At 44.6% G+C, this 20,176-nt stretch overlaps 2 protein-coding genes across 2 annotated transcripts; one reads left to right on the plus strand and one right to left on the minus strand.

Annotated features, from left to right (window-relative positions):
* On the minus strand, positions 495-4,730 carry SLC46A1 (solute carrier family 46 member 1). The gene is made up of 5 exons (XM_021415404.1): positions 4,467-4,730; positions 3,525-4,377; positions 3,170-3,253; positions 2,157-2,313; positions 495-1,508 (listed from the first exon to the last, which is right to left on the minus strand). The coding sequence occupies exons 1-5, from the start codon at positions 4,713-4,715 to the stop codon at positions 1,433-1,435; spliced, it is 1,419 nt and encodes a 472-aa protein (XP_021271079.1). The 5' UTR covers positions 4,716-4,730; the 3' UTR covers positions 495-1,432.
* SLC13A2 (solute carrier family 13 member 2) lies at positions 6,309-17,370 on the plus strand. Its single transcript, XM_021415403.1, has 12 exons — positions 6,309-6,684; positions 9,083-9,211; positions 9,529-9,665; positions 10,319-10,545; positions 11,221-11,401; positions 11,615-11,737; positions 12,622-12,843; positions 13,186-13,271; positions 13,923-14,044; positions 14,543-14,704; positions 15,636-15,773; positions 16,519-17,370. The coding sequence occupies exons 1-12, from the start codon at positions 6,508-6,510 to the stop codon at positions 16,642-16,644; spliced, it is 1,830 nt and encodes a 609-aa protein (XP_021271078.1). The 5' UTR covers positions 6,309-6,507; the 3' UTR covers positions 16,645-17,370.

Genomic DNA, 20,176 nt, shown 5'->3' on the forward strand with positions numbered 1-20,176 from the left:
TGGGGGTTTTATTCACTCTGAAAGTATTCTGACTGCTAAGCAATTTCACATTATTGCAGACATCTGAACACTGTGTTCAACGCAGTGTACACAGAACTGCTGGTTTATGGCAGCGTGAAGAAAATAGGATTGGAGCAATACAGTTAATGCTTTGAAAAGAACAATTAGAAATAACACGAATGCGGAGGTTTGCTTGTTGGCATTAACATGTCCTGAGAAGGGCAGACGTGAAGTCACTGACAAAAAATCATGCCCCTTAAACAAAATAATTTTTACTTCCAAAGACATTAATGCTGTCCCCTTAGCAGCTCAACCCAACACGCCGTGGGCTGATGAGGAAGGACGGCTTCTGGCTCTGCCAACTGATTTCACCATCATAGAAACACAGAACCATTAAGGTTGGAAAAGACCTCTCAGATCCCCAAGTCCAACCCCAACCCACCCCCACCATGCCCACTGACCACGGCCCTCAGTGCCACATCTCCACAGTTCCTGGACACCTCCAGGGGTGGGGACTCCCCCACCTCCCTGGGCAGCCTGTGCCAATGCATCACTGCTCTTGCAGAGAATAAATTTTTCCTAATATCCAACCTGAGCTGGTCTGAGCTGCAGGCAGACAGACATGCCACTGGCACTCATAGCAACAAGCACTTCTGGCACATTTTCTTCCTAGATCACCACTATGAAGCTAAAGCTAGCTAGCTCAGTGAACAAGGACTGCAATAGCACTCCCATGGAAAACCACTGGCCTGCCACATTCCTACAACTTTTAATCACAACACACTGATTTGGAGCACAGATGTTTTTCTCAGCAGAACATTGTTGGGCTACCTCTGCTTTAACCTCGCCCTGCGTGCTCTGGTCTGGGCTTCACCCACACCAACAGCTCATCTGCTGCACACTGTGGTACTCAGAGGAGAGTATCAATTAAGCCAGAATTCAGCTCTCTCTTTCTCATTATCCATCCCCACCCTCACCTTGCAAACCAAACTCAACCCAAATCAAACCAACTCAACTCAACTCAACCCAATCCAATTACACCTAACCAATCAATTTCAACCTAAACAAACCCAACTCAACCCAACCCAACCAACCAAACTCAACCCAACTCGGCCCAGACAAATCCAACTCAACCCAACCACTACTGGCCTTGCAAATGGCCACCAATAGCTTTTACTCTTGATTGGCTTTTGAGTAGTCCCTTGGGTTCTCTCTGTGATGAGCCAACATCACAGCAAGGAGATATTCACAACTGCACATCAAGCTCCTCCTGGCACTCAGAGCCATGACTTCCAACTTTTTGGCATTTAAAAATCAGTAAGGACAACCAAGGTGTCCCTCACACACTGATCTGTTCTACAAGTGAAGAATAAAGAGCAGTCTATGGACGGACGCTGCCAGAATGGGCAGTTCCTCATTGCTAAGCTGCTGCTCAGCCGTCTGCAGGGGACGAGGAAGCATCGGAGAAGTGGCTGTACTGAAGGTTGGAGTCCTGGATTTCTATCCACCTAAGAAAGAAGGAAAAAAAGAACAGTCAGCACCTATGAAGGCACACTGAGACTTTGCTGAATGAAGTCAGTTTTAAAGTTTCAAAGGAACAGAACAAAATGATCCTGCCAGGAGCTGCTGCACTTCTACCACAAACCTCAATGCATTCTCTCTTCCAGGGGATTAATTTCCTATCATGACGAAACTTTTGCTTTAATTAGTAGAGAAACAATTGAACAGCGACTCCCATGAGAGCTCCATCTCTTCCATAAAGGAGGATGTGCAAATTCAACTGCAGATTTTGGATTCCATTCTGAGAGTGGAATGAGTCTGGGAAGGTCTTTGAACATTGATAGCCACTCGGGCTGTAGGTTTATCACTAGGACTTATGCCAGAAGAAATGAGAATGCAAATTAGGGACATGGTTAGTGGGCACGGTGGCGATGGGTTGGCGGTTGGACTTGGTGATCTTAGAGGTCTTTTCCAACCTCACTGGCTCTATTGTTCTGTGAAATGAACCTGCATCTCTGCTTACTGGGGCACCGAACACTTTTCTATAAGCATAACTGAAAACAGGCCTTGCTGAGCCCTTACCCTAAGACTAAATAATCATTTTTATATTAAGCTCCACAATTCCTATGGCAGTTTAGAAATCTGAAGTAAATTACCCCATGATAGCTGCTGGAATGAGGAGAACGATGCCCCCAAAGAGAAAGGGGAATCCCCTCATGAAGTGCAAGGTGGAAGGGTAGAGGGAGTTGAACACCCCTGTAGCCACGAGTGAGCACAGCCCTTCCACGCAGGCAACAGAGGCGAAGAGAGCACCTGCAAAAGACACACGATGTTAGAGGCAAGAGAGCCAGGCAACAACACCAACGTTGAGACTTCCAGACTTGGTACCACAGGAGCTGACCAGGGACGTATCAGCTGAATTACCAATGCTTCAGAAAGGGTTATCTAAATCTGTTTACTGCCAGGCACATCTTATCGCTTGTTAAACATTAAGTGCAGCAGAGGGCCACATTTTATAGGCTTAGCATCATAAATCTGGTATCAAGTGTGTGCCACCTTCTTTCTAATGCAAGAAATCCAATTTTGCAAAGTCACCTTCAGGTCTCTCCCATCTCACTTCCCCCCTCCCTGCCTGCAGAAGCATTCCCATGCAGTCTGTAACAGCAAGTGTAACCTTCTCTAATGAATTCCTGGACAAAAGGCAAATACGCTCCTCCTCGGGGTTATCCATGATCTTTCACCATGGTCAATGATATAACCCTCTATCAACACTGAGTTTCTTCCCACTGTTACTGATCTACAGAGAAAAGTCATGGCCAGGGAAATCACTAATATCCGCTTGTTATATAATCCATTTAACTCTTGCTCCTCAAACCCTTTGAAATGAATTGACAAGTGGATGACCCGCTCCTGAGCTTGAACACAATGCTTTCCACCTTGCTTTCTTTTTTTGTCCCCATCTTGAAAATGCAGTGAGCCTAAATGGATGAATATTGACAACTAGTCTGAAAAATTCAAGTGTCACCCTAGTCCTGAGGGTGAATGCATGGGCACCGGAGTCCAAAGGAGTTAGGGAAGTACTAACCTACCAAAGCAGTTTGGTGTCAATGTTCCACCAAGACAAGTGTTTTGGGACCTGGCTTAACTGTACATAAGGCCAACTCCTTACCTTGCTCCGTCTCACTGACCAGCTTGGAGAGCTTGGATCTGATAACTGGAGTAGCTGCCATGGACAGGAACATAATCCCATAACCTGTAAGCAAGATACAGCATATTAGGGAAAGAACAGCTGAAGTTGCATTGACTTAAAATCATAGAATCATATTTAATTAAAGTTGGAAAAGACCCCTAAGATCATCACGTTCAAAAATCAACCCATCCCTACCATGTCCACTAAGCTGTGTCCCTCAGATCCACATGGATTCCTTCCAGCTTGGGATATCCTATGAATCTGTGACTCTACGATCTACTGGCATCTCCAAGCTATGCCCCCGAGATACAGGGATTTAAGAGCTCTGTGTCACCTGTAAACATCAGTGGTGTTGTGGTAGCAAGCGAAATCACCACCAGCCCAGCAATATTGGAGATGAGTCCTATCTCTGCCACCCAGGTGTCCTCCAGGCAGAGCTGCAGCAGCCGCAGCCCCCCCAGGCTGCTCAGGTACGCCAGGTAGCTGGCGGCTGAGCCGTACCCGATGAGATCAGAGGCCCAGCAGAGCGGGGAGCCAAGTTCATATAAAACATAGAGATCCTTGGTTCCGAAATGGACAGTGACAAGAAGAAAGAAAGCCAAGGAGTAGAGGGCAAGCTTCCTCCTGGAGCTCAGGTTTTCCGGGGCCGTGTACAGCCTGTAGACAGCCTTGTAGTGCTGGAGCGTCAACAGCTTGGCCGCTCTCCGCTGCTTCACCGTTTCCTGCAGGCATAAAGCAGCATAGAGAGCAGCAGCGAGGCTGGCGGCGAGCACCAGCCAGAAGGGGTTGATGTAACCCTCTGCTTTGCGCCATTGGCCACCGCCAACGCTGGCCGCCATGCCCGCCACGCCGAGGCAGGCCTCGAGGATGGCCACGCGGAAGGTGCGCGCGCGTCGGTCACTGCTATCGGCCGCGGAAGCGAAGCAGCCGGCCAGGATCAGGTTGTAGTCCCCCAGGAGACCGCTGACGATGCGTCCCAGGAGCAGGTAGGCAACGTGCAGCCGCAGGTACATGACGAGGAGGTACACGGCTGCCTGCACCGCCATGCCCACTGCTGGCAGCACCAGCACCGGCCGCCGGCCCACGCTGTCGCTCCACGGCCCAAAGAGCGTCACCGAGAAGAGCCCCACGAAGAAACCCCCCAGATTGATGTAGAGGTTCCAATGGGCGACCAACGCTTCCACCTCCTGAAAGAGAAATGCACCGTAAGGGCATGGGCACGGCCATCCCAAGCGCCCAGGGGATGCTCCCCACCGCCCTCCCCGGCTGCTCCCACCTCCCGCAGCGGCTCGATGGCTCCGCTGCCGTTCCTGCAGCCGTCGGGGCTGCTGCCATTGGGGCCCACGTAGCCGCGCTCGGCCCCGAGCCGATCCCATAGGTACTGGGTGGCCAGCGGGCCCTGCAAACCGAGAGCCAGCGTGGCGAGGAAGAGCAGCGGCTCCACGGAGGAAGCGGGGAGACAGCGGCGGGCGGGGGGCGGCGGTGGGGGGGTGGCAGCGCTGGGGGGCTCCGACGGGGCGGCCATGGCTGCCGAGGAATGGGAGGAGCGATCGACACAGCGGCACCGCCCGGCCCCGACCCCAGCTCCGCCCCACAGAGGGAAGTGGGGAGGATCCGAGGGAAGCGCCGATTTTGCGGGTTTTCCTCCTTCGTGCGTGTGTTGCATTGCTGCGGGGCGTGCTGGGGGTCCCTGCTGGTGGGTTTCTGAGCGGTAATTACAGATAATTCGATTTCCAGCCTGATGTGCTGATCTGCAAGCTGTAATCAGCAATTTAAATGCACAAGAACCTGGGAAAATACATTAGAACCTGGGAAACGTTGTCGTTAGCAACGTGTAATCAACTTGATTAGTTTTATAGGATCTCAGAATGGTTTGAGTTGGAAGGAAGCCCCGAAGGCCATCTGGTCCCACTGCCAGCAATGCACAGGGACACCCACAGCTCCATCAGTGCTCAGAGCCCTCCAGCCTGACTCCAGCTGTCTGCAGGGATGGGCACCACCACCTCTCTGGGGAATACGTGCCAATGCCTCACCACCCTTATCCTAAACAACCTTTTCCATTTACCCAATCTAAATCAGGGTTTGGTGCCTTGAAGACCAGATCTGTAAACAAAGACCAAGTGCTTTAAATCAACGCTTTAAAAACACAATACAGAGTGTGAGATTAACCCATTTACATAAACTGGAGTAGTTCCAAGCTAATGTAAACTGGCATCACTCCTTTGACACACCAAAGAGGAAGCATTAACCACAGCATCACAGAATCATTCAGGTTGGAAGAGACCTCACTAATCCCCAAGTCCAATCCCAGCCCACCCCACCATGGCCATTGAACATGTCCCTCAGTGCCACATCTCCACAGCTCTCCAACACCTCCACGGTTGGGGATCCCACCCTCACTGGGCAGCTGTGCCACTGCATCACCACTCTTTGGAGAAGAAGTTTTTCCTAGTACGCAGCAGAAGCTTTTGGTGCAGCTACCATCAGATGACCTAAGGCCTTTGCTTCTCTTCTCTCTCTACTTGACCAAGCTATAAACAGAGCTGTGACAATTAATACCAATGAAATGGAAACATCACCATTATCTGAAAGCTGCGCAAGCATTGTCTACCGAGTAAAGACATCCAGGTGTCATTAGCAGAGTGCTCCCTTTGGAACTAACAGCTTCCAAACAGTTCCTGTGTACTTACAGAATCAAATAATTCACTGTTGGAAGTTTTTTGCAATCGGGACCAGAATTGCCACCAATTTCCCAGGTTTCCCAACATCGCTTCAGATAATATTAATAATAATAAAATTGCCCTACAAGCTACGAAAGATGTGCCTAAAAACCTGACAGATAAGAAAGGTGAAAAAACCCACAGCCTGATGCTTGCAATTTTTGGCATTGTAGCCAAGTCTTACCCACTGCATTCACACAAAACAGGACAGGCCAGAAAGGGTTATTACTTTCCCTCTTTAGCCCGAGGCATTTCTTATAACATTCTGACCTGTTCAGGGTGGCCAGAACCTTCACCCTTTAAACAGAGTAGAAGAAAACTGTCATGAGGTTTCTGGGTTTTTTTTATGGGAGATACCAATTGAAAGAAGGCATGAACGAAAGATCAACACTTGAACAAAGTGAAGGACCTCTCAGGATGCTTGTGAAGAATGACTTGGGCGCAAGGAGTTAATCCTTTCCCGGATTTACAGGTTATCAGAAATGCTGTTGTAAGAAAGTTCCTGATCTGACACTCTCTTGCCGTCTCCTCCCTTCTTTGTTCTCTTCCTTCTTTCTCTGATTACATCCAAAAACAACACCCAGCTGCCAGAGGTCAATGGTTAATATTGCCACGTGTTTATATAGTCCCCAGGAGCAGTGCTGGGCCTTTCAGCACCGGGCCAGCTCCACCATGGCTCCCTGCTGGCAGGTGGCTCTTGCCTTCAGGAAATACCTGGTCACCATCCTGGTGCCCCTTCTCTTCTTGCCACTGCCTCTGGCTGTTCCTACCAAGGTAAGAACCTTTTACATTGAATTTGAGAGCAAAACATCTCCCTAGAGGTGTTCCTTTGAAGAGAACATGCACATTCTTTCTTAGATTCTAGATTTCTTAAATTCATTCTGTCATAGAATCACAGCGTATCCAGAGCTGGAAGGGACATATAAATCTAATTTACATTCTGAGGATCAATTCCAAACTGCCTTCTTATTTTCTAACAGTATCCCATTCATGTCCCCTTTCAATGCTGGGTATTTTTTTCTCATCATTGCTGCCAGGTAAAAGAGTCTCGCGGTCAAATAGATAAGGAAATCTGTTGCATCGGGAAAAAAATAAGATCATGATCCTATCATTATTTCCAAAATACACTTTCAAAAAAAATTAAATGTTAAAATGTCACGTTTTGAAAGACAGATTGCTTAATGTTCCTTCAGAAGAAGTTAACTGCAAAAGCCTGTAGCAGTAGGGCAGGTATTGCTGAACCATTGATCACTCGAACACAGCACTGAGAACAGGCGAAGTGCCAGGAGTCGGATTAATCTTCACTCTCAATCATTTCTCCTGCTCTCTTCATGCAGACAGATCTAACCTCTGGTCTTCAGGTCTCTCATTCCCCTCCCAATCCGCTCTCCCGTCTCCCCTGCTCTTTGAATGCCAAGTCCTACCTCCTCCCCTTGATCCCTGCTGACCCCCAGCTTCTGGTCTCCTTCCCAATTCTTCCCCACTCTTCACTTCATTCTGTCATTTTGTGCAGCCCCTTCTTCCCCACTGCTCTTTTTTTTTTTTTTTTTTTTTTTCCTGTAGCATTCATTCTTTTCATCAGACCAATGATTCAGAATGTTTCTGGAGCTATGGCCAGAAGGTTGCAAGCAAGAACAATGGAGTAGCACTGGTGGGAGGAGAAATGCAGTAACTGATCAGGCATGTCCTCCTATTCCCTTGCTCTGCAAATAAAATAGCTTAAACTGTCACTTAAAAGCTTACTAAAAGACAAACAAAAAATAACAGACTTTTTTTTTTCTTTTTTGCTAAGTAACTTTCTATAGGCCAAAGTGTTACAGAAGTTACAAGAGATCTGCACCATAAACTTTCTGAAGTATCCAGAAATAGGGGTGTTGCTTTTCATCTATATTTGCTGGGGGTGCAGTTACCAGACAACAGGCCCTTGGTTTTGTCAGTCAGGGTTTCCCATTGGTGCCATCCATCGGTGTCTCTTCGTAACGATAAAATAAGGGAGAAAAGGGACCATCAAAGTAGGAAACTGTCTTTAGCACTTGGTAGAATCAATAAATGAGGTTCTTGCCACTCTCATTCAAGATAAGGCTCAAAATGCATTTTCCATCTCTTCAGGAATCTCTGTCAGCATCACTTCTCCATCCCTGGTAATGTGCCACTGAGATCATTTTTCTCCATTATTCCTTGGTTTAAACCTCTGTACTCAAGCTGTCACCTTTTCCATCACTTTTTTCTTAATTATTTAGTCAATAAACACTGGTACGCTTTCATTTGTTCTCTCCATTCTGTGTATTTTGAGTGGGCATTCTGAATCTAAGGCCACACAACAACTTTTTTCTTCCAAATCCTTTGCTCTGGCCACTGCTGGCGCCTATTATTTTGCCAGCTCCAAATTAAGGAAGACATTGTATCCTGCAGGGTCACTTTTCCATGTTTTTTTTCCAGCAGCCTAGCAGTATGCCAGGTTGTGATATAGCATTTTGAATCCTTCTTGTGCTCAAGGCTGAATTAAATAGACTTGTATAAAATTTCGAGTTGTTGTCCGCAGAAAAACTAAGTCAGTTTTCTCAGAAAAAAAAAAGATAACACGAAACGTGAGATCGTGCTTTCTTCAAAGAAATAATTCAAAGTCAATGGAAGATGAAACTGACCCATGACCAGTTTTTCAGCATTTCAAAGCCTGTACTGAGCTAAAAATCTGATTTTAAAAAATAGATAACAGTATTTTCAGTACAAAGAATTCAGTCTGTTGAACCAAGCTGGGGTTCACCTGGGTCACATCCTGAAGCGCGCAGAGAAAAAAGTGGAGAAACCTTGACTATATTGAAGGTTACTTCAGCAAATCAAAGACAGAAATTAAAAAAAAAAAAAAGAAAATACCAGCATCAGCAAGACCAAGATGTCTGTGCAGGGACTGTCAAACCCTTATCATAAAAGGTTCAAAGTCATCTGTTTCTTGTCTTTCCCCATCAAAGGCTCCAGTCTCCCCCCATAGTTTTGACAAGGCTGTTGAGTAGTTTGTCACTGGATTAGGATCTGCACAGTTAGGGGGACGGATGGGAGAAAACAACCTTTTCCCAAATCCCTTTATCAGGCAATGAATATAATGACGGGCTGTTGCCTTCTCAGTGCATGAGGTGTAGAGCCCGTTCTGACTCCATGCACTCCCTTCTTCCAGGAGGCCCAATGTGGTTACGTTATCATCCTGATGGCACTGCTGTGGTGCACAGAAGCTTTGCCGTTGGCTGTCACAGCACTCCTTCCCGTCCTGCTCTTCCCAATGATGAATATCATGGATTCGACAGCAGTAAGAGACTGGGGTCTTGTTTGCTGTTGGTTTTTATTGGCCATCTCTTGTTTGGGGATTATGGCCGGGGGGATTTCCAGAGCGCAGATCAAAGAGGAAAAGATTGCACTAGCGTTACACAGAAAATGTATTCTGTTCATGGGACAGAACTTGCATGTGCCCAGAGAGGAGCTGCTAATCTGAAACAGAAGCAAATCCATTGATCAGATCATAGTTAGCGTACTAATGACTTTGGGACAAGGTCCTTCCACAGAAAACACCTTCTCTCTAACTAGTGGTTTCTTATTGCTGTCGTATCCCCTTGCTCCATGTTGTAGGTCTGCAGGGAGTATTTGAAGGACACCAATATGCTTTTTATTGGGGGACTGCTGATGGCTGTTGCTATTGAGAACTGGAACCTACACAAGCGTGTCGCTCTGCGGGTCCTGCTTATCACCGGCGTCAGACCAGCCCTGTGAGTAACAGCCATAAGAATGACGTGGGATAGAGAATTTCATGGCATTAGTTCCTGTCAGTGTTGCCTGAAGTCAATTCTGAAAAGTCAGGGGTGCTACTGGGCTTGGGCAGGAGCACAGCTTTAGAAAATCAGGAAAGTCTATGGCTGAAATATAGAAAACATCTACTTTATAAGTGTTATATCAATTGCAAAGAGAAGAGAAAATGCGGGGATGCTTGTTTTGGAAACCACAACTGCTTGCCAGACTGGAGCTTTAAGCCATACAGAGGCTATGTTACCCTATTTAATTTGTCCCAGATCATAAGAAGAGGGAATCCAGAAGGAAATTACAAAGCAATAGAACAAAAATGCATATAAGATAAAACCCTTTTCATCTGATGTATAATCTACATCTCATCTAAAGAATAATCTTGAGACAAATAACAGAGTAATACTGAAACAAGGATTAGAATTTTACATGAGTAAAAAGAGACTCTTAAATGATAGAGGTAGGATAAATCTACCAGAAAAAAAAGAGATCATTTTCCTTATGGTTTAAACTGATTGCTAGGCATTTTCCAAACCTAGCATTTGTAAACAAAGCTTTGTTACAGAAAAGGGCATGGAAGCCCTGAGTTCTGACCTGGCTTCTTCAAACCTCTTTGTTTCAGACTTCTGATGGGTTTCATGCTCGTGACCGCATTCCTGTCCATGTGGATCAGCAATACAGCCACCACCGCCATGATGGTGCCCATAGCGCAGGCAGTTCTGGATCAGCTGCACAAGTCAGAAATGGAGTCTGAAGCAGCCAACCAAGTGTTTGAGAACGACAACAAGGCCTTTGAGCTGCAAGAAGAGCCAACGAAATCAAACAGCTTCAAAGAGAAGGAGGAAAAAGGTGAATGGGCTATGGGCATTTTTCTCTTTGGGATAATGGAGGATGTCCTGATGCCTTCTTCACTGGCACAGTTGTTGCTACTAAATTCTGAAAAAGGAATGTACCTAAAACATCCTGACTGTACCATGCAGCAGTTGTGAGGCTCTTCCGTGAATCAAAGGCACAGTAAGATCTACTGACTCGGATGAAGGTCCATAACTCAATAAAACAACATGTATAAGCACTGCATTAGCTGAAGACCTCACGTTAGGTTTGATATTTCCCCATATATCGTGTTAGTTCCATTGTAATCTGCTATGTAACTTGTCAGACATTAGTCAATCTCTGAGGGACAGATTCTGGCCTGTTTCATGCCTGAAGGTTAGAGATTAAAATGATCTTTCTAATCCAAAGAATGATCTTTCTAATCCAAAGATATATTATCATGCAACAATATCTCTTCAGACTTCATCACATCAGCTCCTCCTGAAAAATGGTTATTTTCACCAACAACCAGTAAAAACTGACAGAATATCAAAGAATTAACAATGCCAGCCTCCTAAAACAAGGAAATTTGGCTCCGTCAGCTTTGAGTCCATTGTGTCCTAGCGTTCAATTACAGAATTTTACAGACAGAAGATCTTTTCCTATCCAGTGTATCTTCTGTAACCCCCTCGTTCCTATCTTGGAACCTAGGTAATAACCATGTTCTGGCAGTTGAGGAAGACAAAGAGAGAAATGAACAACTTCTAGATGAGAAGCACAAGAAACTCTGCAAGGGAATGTCTCTCTGCATTTGTTACGCAGCCAGTATTGGAGGGATTGCAACTCTGACTGGGACAACACCAAATCTGGTGCTGAAAGGACAAGTTGATGAGTAAGTCTGGTTGGATTGGGAATATACATCCATTAAGATGTATCTTTCTGCTCCAGCTGACTTCTAGTTCATACGGAGAAGGAAAATATCCGTTTGCTAACTCTGCAGGGAAGTTGGCTTCTCTTCCTTGGGGAGCCTCAAAACACCTCCTCTTTTTTGAACACAGAAGAGACTGCAGAATTTGGGATGCTGACAGCCCTCTACATTTTGCAGGATCTTTCCCAACAATGACAACGTCATCAACTTCGCCTCTTGGTTCTCTTTTGCTTTTCCCACCATGGTTGTGTTGCTGATTTTGGCCTGGATTTGGCTGCAAATACTGTACTTGGGCTTTAAGTAAGTACCCTTAATATACTAGAGCACAGAGGACAGGTCTGTTATTAAGTACTCATTACATACTGTACCACGAGTGATTATTCCATTGATAAGCCTATGCTTGATATTTACACAGCAAGTAGAGAAGCATTCAGATACAACAGAGACCAACAGCACTGCACACTGAGTATCTGTTAAAATACTGCAATTTTTTTTTCCAATAACCTGATGAAATCCCAGCAAAATACACTCTGTAGCTGGAAACAGGGAGCTCCAACTGCACACAACCTGTTCTGCAGCATTGCTTTCATGCCCTAGAAGATTGCTGTGCTTCAAACCAGGAAACTGATTTCTGCGTAGGGCTGGTAAATTCCCTCATGGCGAAAGTTGTGCAGAGCTGCAGGATTAGCATTGTGTCAGCTCCCAAATAAACACCCAGTGCAAACAGCTTGCATTACCCATGTGATACCTGGACTACCACTTTGGTGTTATCCTCAACCTCTTTTTGACTGGAAAGAGCTTTCTAAATACCCAAAATGGTGTTTCATTCCTCAAAGTCCTATTTGTAAATTCTCCTTTTCTGTAATTTTAAAAACCTTGGCAACTGTTTGCTTCCTGGTGGTCACACAGTGGCAGTCACACAGTTCTTGTCATTATTACTCTGTGTGTCTTATGCTTTGATAATGAGTTTTCAGGGGCAGGAAAGTTCTTTTTGAATCTTGGCAGCACGGAGTACGATGCAGTTATCATCCATATCTGTGGCTGCTGATGTTATGATGATTATATATATAATTTATTTAAATGCACGTATATATAATACAACATGTCTGAGTTACAAAGTTTGGATTCTTAACTCTTAAGACATCTGGCAAATTTCTTTGATATTTCTTGCCCACTTTTTCTAGTTTTCGGAGTAATTTTGGTTGTGTAAGAGATCCCTCTGCAAAGGCCAAGGAGCAACAGGCCTACCAAATTATCAAGGACGAGAACAAGAGACTGGGTTCCATGAAATTTGCAGAGATTGCAGTCCTGGTCCTCTTCATCCTACTGGTACTGCTCTGGTTTACAAGAGACCCTGGTTTCATACCTGGCTGGGCAACTGTTCTCTTCAACAAAAATGATACGAGGTACTGTCACTTCTCCTCCTCACTTTGAGCACAATTATATCAGGAAACAACTGAATTATAAAGCATAGCTCAGCTTTTCTCTTCCCAAATTATTTTTTTATGAGGATTCCCTGCTGGGGTATCCTTGCCTAGGCTGTGAGTTAATCAAACAGTAGCATCATTTTGGGTGGTCCTGTGTGGCATCAGGATTTGCACTTGATCCTTATGGGTCCTTCCAACTCAGGATATTCCATGATCATACTAAGTTTAGAAGTAAAATTTTCACTTATTATTGCATTATCCAGTTTCTTCAGTTCCTTATGTGCCTAAAACACCACCAATTTTCTGACTGATCCATTGCAGCTTTGTCTCTGATGCTACGGTTGCCATCTTCATTTCAATTTTGCTGTTCATCATCCCTTCTGAATTCGCTATCAAGCAGCAGACAGGTAAGCTTACTGAAGGCATCAAAAAGCAACTGCCGGAACAAGTACACTGGAAGCTTTATATATTAGATTCACTATGGAAATTTCAAATTGCTCTTCCTGAATAGTTCTAGTTTACACTTTAGGAATACATTCCAGGGAAAGTCCTCTCAGATCCCCACATCCAACCCCAACCCATCCCCACCATGCCCACTGACCATGTTCCTCAGTGCCACATCTCCATGGTTCTTAACACCCCAAGGGATGGGGATCCCACCACCTCCCTGGGCAGCTGTGCCACTGCAGCACCGCTCTTTCAGAGAATTTTTTCCTAATATCCAACCTGAACCTCCCCTGGCACAACTTGAGGCCATTATCTCTCATCCCATCTCTAATTACCTGGAAGAAGAGGTTGTTCTTTGGATATGTTGCCATTCCTCTAAACCACTCTTACTTTTCATCTACTTTACTATGCTTCTTGAAGCAATTACACATTATTCATTAGTATTTTTGCAAGTCAAGTTTTAAAATCTGTGTTAACAAGACTCTCTTCACTCACTTTCGGAGACCATTCCAAAGCCATGCTGATCTTGCTGATTTAAGCCTACCTCTCACTGACAAGAACCTCTTTCTTTGGAGAACATAACACACAACCAATTTGTGTTTGGACTGCAGGCCACAAGACAAAGATCCGAGCACCTCCAGCTCTCTTGAACTGGAAAGTCGTTCACGAGAAAATGCCATGGAACATCGTGTTCCTGCTGGGAGGAGGCTTTGCCTTGGCCAAAGGCAGTGAGGTAACATTCCTGTGCTCACCTGCTCTCAGTGGGTGTTTTCTCCTCTGCTTTTCACGTATGCTCTCGCAGAACACAAGAGGGCACGCTGGGAGCACCAAAAACACATTTCCTCCAGTAGTGGCGGTCGGACAGATGTCATCCTTAGGAGCAGTGCTGCAATGAGAAGAGATGCATTTTGTAGCCCATGCAAACAGCGTGGTACAGCACAGCAGCACAGTTAACTGTGCTTCTAGAAGAGTGGGTGATTAGGAAAATACCCCCATACCCCCAAGATTCTATTAAATGCAATTTAATCAGCGTGGCAGGCATGAGGAGATAACACTTCCAGGATGTGTCTCCAATACACAGCCCTTACAGCCTCTACATGTATTTCTACAGAAAGCAGTTTGTATAGGCAGTTCCATAGGGTAGAATTGATGAGGGAAACGTAGCTGGATTGCGATACGGGTACTTCTTCTGCAGCCTACGATCCCGACAGGCATTTTTCCTCTGTTACAGGAATCCGGTCTGTCCGGATGGTTAGGAACCAAACTGGCTCCACTGGAGACTATCCCTCATCCAGCCATTGCATTCCTGTTGTGTCTCTTAGTTGCTACTTTCACTGAGTGTGCCAGCAATGTGGCCACCACTACCCTCTTCCTCCCTATCCTGGCTTCAATGGTGAGTTTGAAATGCTCTTGTAAGGACAGCTTTCAAGCAGGTGTATGCTCATCGATGAGAAGTAACTGGCTGACAACCAGGCACTGGTTCATGTGTCTGGTCAGGAGACAAGACTTAAACAGATATGTATGTGAATGCCGATAAATTTGCACACACTGGGTGCTTAGTTCAACCTTTCTAAAATCATTGCTGGGGAAAAGTAAAGGGATTAAACTCATTGGCATAGTAGACCTTGCCTTCTGGCCTAAATAACCCCATGAGGTCACTGCCAGCTGTACTCGTTTTTTCCTATTTGTCCTGCACAGAGACAGTAGCAGCAGCGTTTGTTTCCCTGTAACATTCCATTACTGTTTTTCACTCCAACCACTGGCCTTCCAGAAGTCTGAAGATGACAACATTAGTCAGGCTCTGTGACCTAATTCAGAATTTCCACAGGAGACTCCTGCTGCAGGGATAGATACAGTTCTGCAATGTGAAATGGTGGCTCCAGATTGACACTGGAGTAAGAACCACCAAAACCTTTTTGCATAGGCCACAGATAGGCCACAGACTCCAATAATCCCTAAGATGACCCACTCACCTTCAGAGTTTCCACCGATAATTTAATTTTGCTCACAATCTGTTTGAAGGCGCTTTCTACTCTTTTCTGGTTTTAGAGTCAAATACAATCGTTATTATTAATTTATACCATACCAATGATTCAAGATCCACAATCGGGAACAAAAAGCATTGACCACAAAAGCAATTCTTGCTTCTGCCGCACAAGGATGTTGAGCAGAAGTTGCTAAAGCAGACCCAAAATACAGGTGGCTACAGCATTTGTGAAAGAAATGACTTCTGGCACGGACAAATGCAATCAGTGCTCTGCCAAAAGGTTTCCATGCGTTTTTGTTTATCAAAACCATCACCCATGCTCTCCCTTCTTGCACAGGCACAATCGATCTGCCTCAATCCGCTCTATGTCATGCTGCCCTGTACACTTTCGGCATCGTTGGCGTTCATGCTCCCAGTGGCCACTCCCCCTAACGCTATTGTCTTCTCATACGGACATCTCAAGGTTATAGATATGGTGAGAAAAACACATTCTTTCCATCATTTTCATCACGAGTTTTGATCTTTCTTTTTTTTGTTTCTTCCTAATATTGGTTCTTCCTGAAAGAGTGTGAGAAAGACTCACCCTTCTGAAGTCAAATGGAAAGACAAATCTAAATGTTCAGATTAATTAGGGTTCCCTCTTATTAGTATGTATTTACAGCCTTATCAAGAAGCTATTGAGCTTTGTAAAAACATTCAAGATCTTTGAAGATGTTCCAACGTCAGCTTGCTGTCAGTGAGAAGTGGCAATGTGTAACTGTTCCAGCAGCCCACACGTAGATATGATCAGGGACGTCGAGGAGTTGTGTAATCTCTGTAATCCTTCTGCAGTGTCCAGGGCAAAGCCTACATCTCTCACTAGGCTGCCCTGATGCCCATTTTCAGTATGATAAAGGAAGATAGACAATGATGTCATGTCTCTAGGTAATTTCTCCAATTTATAACGCTAGATACCAATACTAGATCAGAGGAGAAGGTTTTACATAGGCAGATGAAAAGGGTTTCAGGACCTCTATCTTAATAGCTCTACCCAATGGAAACCCAGTTTCCCTTCTACAAATTGTATCCTGTGAAGAAAACCAGTTTAAATGTAATTTGATGGAGGTCTGAAGGAGCCAAACAGGGAAGCCAGAAAAACTAACCATAAAACAAACATAATCAGCATGGAAGGAAAAAGAGCATCCAGTTCAGTTAATAACATTCCTGCTTCATAATTCCAGGCCAAAGCTGGATTTGTACTCAACGTCCTGGGCGTTCTGACGATAAATCTGGCCATCAATACCTGGGCTTCGTCCTTGTTCAAGCTGAATACCTACCCATCTTGGGCAAACTCAACGTTTTGCTAGTAATGCAGAGAGACAAGGGAACCAACAGCTGCACCTGTTAGGACCATAACATGAGCAAGACCATCACTGACCCAAGCTTTGCTGAGGCAGTGGCCAAGAGACAGGACTATTCTGTGCAAAAGGACTTGCTACCTATGAGGAAAATCAAGACGAGGTAACCTCCTGCTTTTCAGCTGTTCCAGGCATCTTCAGATTTTCTCTCTCTACAGAGGAACGTTTTCTCCAAGTACTCCATTGTTTTTCAGGCTCTGCATGCAAAGTCCTAAATCTGCAGTGAGTGAGAAAGGACTGTGTATATAAAAGAATGGAGAGAGACTCTGCGTACTGGTTTCATGCCTGTATTTGTGTATCAGCACACCTAATGTGAATATTCACCTACAGGCACCAGTGTATGTGTTCCATATGTACATAATGTTGTATACTCTGTGAGCATGGTATGTGTTGTACGGTTAGAGATAAATCACATGCTGTCAGCCTATCCTATGACTTTGAAATGTATATATTTGCAGCCCACTCTGTTAGGAATGTAGAAGACTGCTTTTATCCTAAAACATCCATCCCATTGTTATTTAAGCAGCATTGCAGTCTGCAATGTCATGGCAGGAATAGAAATACTCCCCTGAGAAGAGCCTTGTGTCCTAACGTGTATATGATTAATTAAAGGCTATTATTTTTTATGCTCATGTACAAATATCACTGTAAATACACTTGTCTTCCATGTGTCAATGGCTTGTCTGAGCTTCCTTATGCTAAGTTAGCACAACTGAAGTTGTTATCATTAAAGTCTTAATTTAATCAATGTAATCAATCATTTAATTAATTTTATCATTAACAGTCCCATTTTCTTGGACTATCAATACCAAGATCTTCCTTTCCAAAGCCCCTAGTATAGCTCAGTGTTCAATCCCCGTTCTGCTAAACCAACTTTCAGTAGCACACAGGCTCCCAATGACCAAACTGACAAAGTTAGGAGACTTTTTGGATGCCTATTGGCATATAATGCACCAACCTGCAATATTTCCAGTTCCAGCTGTTAAGACAGTTCTGGTACCTGCTGGGCACTGGTTCCCTTTGTGTTGATAGCTTTCTTGGAACAGTTGCTGTGGAAGATCCCAGAAAGGATAATCTGGTGTTAACTCTTCAGAGTCTTTGAGAGATAGAATCAACATTTTGATTTGATTACGTGATAGGGATCTAACATAGAATCATAGAATCATTTAGGTTGAAAAAGAGCTCTAAGATCATCTAGTCCAACCACCAACCCATCATAATATCCATTCCATACCATCCATATCCACCAACCCATCACAGTGTCCATAGCACAAGAAGGAAGGATGATTATTCTTTTTTGCTGCAGAGCTCCTGGCTGATTCATCTCATTCACATACAGACTTCACCTTTGTATTTACTGCTATCAAATAGTACCAAATCTGTCCAAATATTTTCATTCTGCTGATTACAATGTGCGAGCGCCCAACAATTTAGCAAACTCAAGCAGATGATTTACTGCAAACTTTTCCCTTCCTCACTCTTTGCCTACAACATCAGGGTAGTGTGCACAGCTCTTGTTGGTTTTTTGCTTTCTTTGAAATACTTGCACATTGCTACACGTCCTCCTAAATTACTGCTTAGCTAAGCAGGAAATGCTGAATTCATACAACATCTCCCATCAGCCTCTCCTTCCAGCCCTTTAAAAGTGTGTTATGGTTCTTTGAAGTCTTTTCTATGAGTCTACATTATTCAGAGGCTGTGGTGTGCATAACGACATGCAGGAGCACAGGTGCAATCTTTATGGCAATCTCAAGTGGAAAGACATCAAGTAGCACCCGGTGTCATGGGGCCAGGGCAGTAATGTGGGCGTTCCATGTTCATTAGTGTGTATGAGTATATAAAGGCTCGGGACTTACCAGAAAACAGCTGCAGCAAATGTTATTCAACAAACATCCCAAAGGATGTAACCTGTGGACAAAAGAGAGAAGCTAACAATAACACCAGGACGTAGGGAGAACGGAAAATGTCATTAATAGCATCCCCTTTGAAGTGATGGTAGCACCATTTTCACGCTGGGCAGTTTGTTGCTTTGGGTGTGTCTGAGCTCAGGACCAGCTGAGGTGCATCTAAATATAGTGTGCTTGTGCAAAAAGCAGTAACACTATTAAAAATGTTCATAATTTTCTAAGCAAAGCAGGTAGAAAGGGTATCTAAGCCCCATTATTACCCAGATCGCCTTTGAAGGGTGGTTCCCCATTATGTTTCCAGATACTGCCCTCGAGGAGTGGCTCCATTTCCCATTGTGCGATCACATTTCACAATCTGCTGTGAAACTGCCAGCTCAGCACCTGCAGTTAGCTGAGATTCCCAACGCAGCTCTTCATTTCAGGGCTGACACGACGTTCGCTTTACGTAAGAGTCGTAAGCGATAAATTCGTCGATGAGAAGGGGATGTCTGCCTTCCTGCCTGCCTTGTCCAAAAAGCAAGTGCACTACAAAACCACGAAATACAAGTTTCCCACAGCAAATGCCAGTGAGTAAGCGAGTGACTCGCAGTCACCTCCTCCATTTTCCCTGCAGTTATGGAGCTGTCTTGCCTTGCCTTGTCTGGACACACACATGTACACAGGAGAGAATATGAAGGATAAATTTCTACAACACATGACCACAACAGTTGAATTTTAGGCAGGTTAACACAACAAGGAAAGCAGCTTACTGGTGAGAAAGGCACTTCATCAGCAGCATCTCATCCAATTTGTAAAGTGGGATGCAAGTGATGCAAGGGTCACTTTATCAAGCACTGAAATCATAAAAAGACTTAAAAGAAGATATCACAGTTTTAAAGGCAAAACAGAGTAAAGCCAGGATGCTTTTTCATCCAGAAGTTGGCTTGGAGAGGCCAAAAATGTGTTCCCAGTCACTTAAAAGACATTAAAAGGAGCTTAAAAGAAGCCCCACTGTATAGCACTGAAATCTTGAAGTATATGTAAATATAATTATAGAATCACAAGGTTGGGGAAGACCTCTCAGATCCCCAAGTCCAACCCCAGCCCACCGTGCCCACTGACCACAGCCCTCAGTGCCACATCCCCATGGCTTTGGAACACCTCCAGGGATGGGGAACCCACCACCTCCCTGGGCAGCCTGTGCCACTGCATCACTTACCACATAACAAACATTAAACAATCTCAAGAAGATGAAAAATTGTATTTTCAGAAAACAAACCACAAGCCAACAGGACTATAAAACAGTGTAATGAGTACAGAACTGGCTGGAGGGTTCAAGAAAGACAGACCTAAATGATACACTGTACAATACTCAACAATTACATTAAAATATAAACCAAAATTCTCAGTGACTTTGTCAACGAGACATCTAAAGACAAAATGGAGAGCTACAGCACAGATGGAATTAGGAATTAAAACAACAAAGGGAGAGGTGGAAACTGAAAGTCCAATACCACTGCAGACTGAAAAACGAAGGGACTGTGTTTTATCCAATTGTCAGCAGCATTATGAACACGTGGACCTTCCTCCAGAGC

This window comes from Numida meleagris, chromosome 18 (genome assembly GCF_002078875.1).
Source record: "Numida meleagris isolate 19003 breed g44 Domestic line chromosome 18, NumMel1.0, whole genome shotgun sequence".
Lineage (NCBI taxonomy): Eukaryota > Metazoa > Chordata > Aves > Galliformes > Numididae > Numida > Numida meleagris.

Coding starts and splice junctions, on each gene's coding strand:
- SLC13A2 (XM_021415403.1), top strand. CDS start 6,508: ATGGTTAATATTGCCACGTGTTTATATAGTCCCCAGGAGCAGTGCTGG. Junction 9,212..9,528: donor ATATCATGGATTCGACAGCA/GTAAGAGACTGG, acceptor TCCATGTTGTAG/GTCTGCAGGGAGTATTTGAA. Junction 15,774..16,518: donor ATCTCAAGGTTATAGATATG/GTGAGAAAAACA, acceptor TCATAATTCCAG/GCCAAAGCTGGATTTGTACT.
- SLC46A1 (XM_021415404.1), bottom strand. CDS start 4,715: ATGGCCGCCCCGTCGGAGCCCCCCAGCGCTGCCACCCCCCCACCGCCG. Junction 2,314..3,169: donor GGTCAGTGAGACGGAGCAAG/GTAAGGAGTTGG, acceptor TGTCTTTTGCAG/GTGCTCTCTTCGCCTCTGTT. Junction 1,509..2,156: donor ATTCCAGCAGCTATCATGGG/GTAATTTACTTC, acceptor CTTCTTTCTTAG/GTGGATAGAAATCCAGGACT.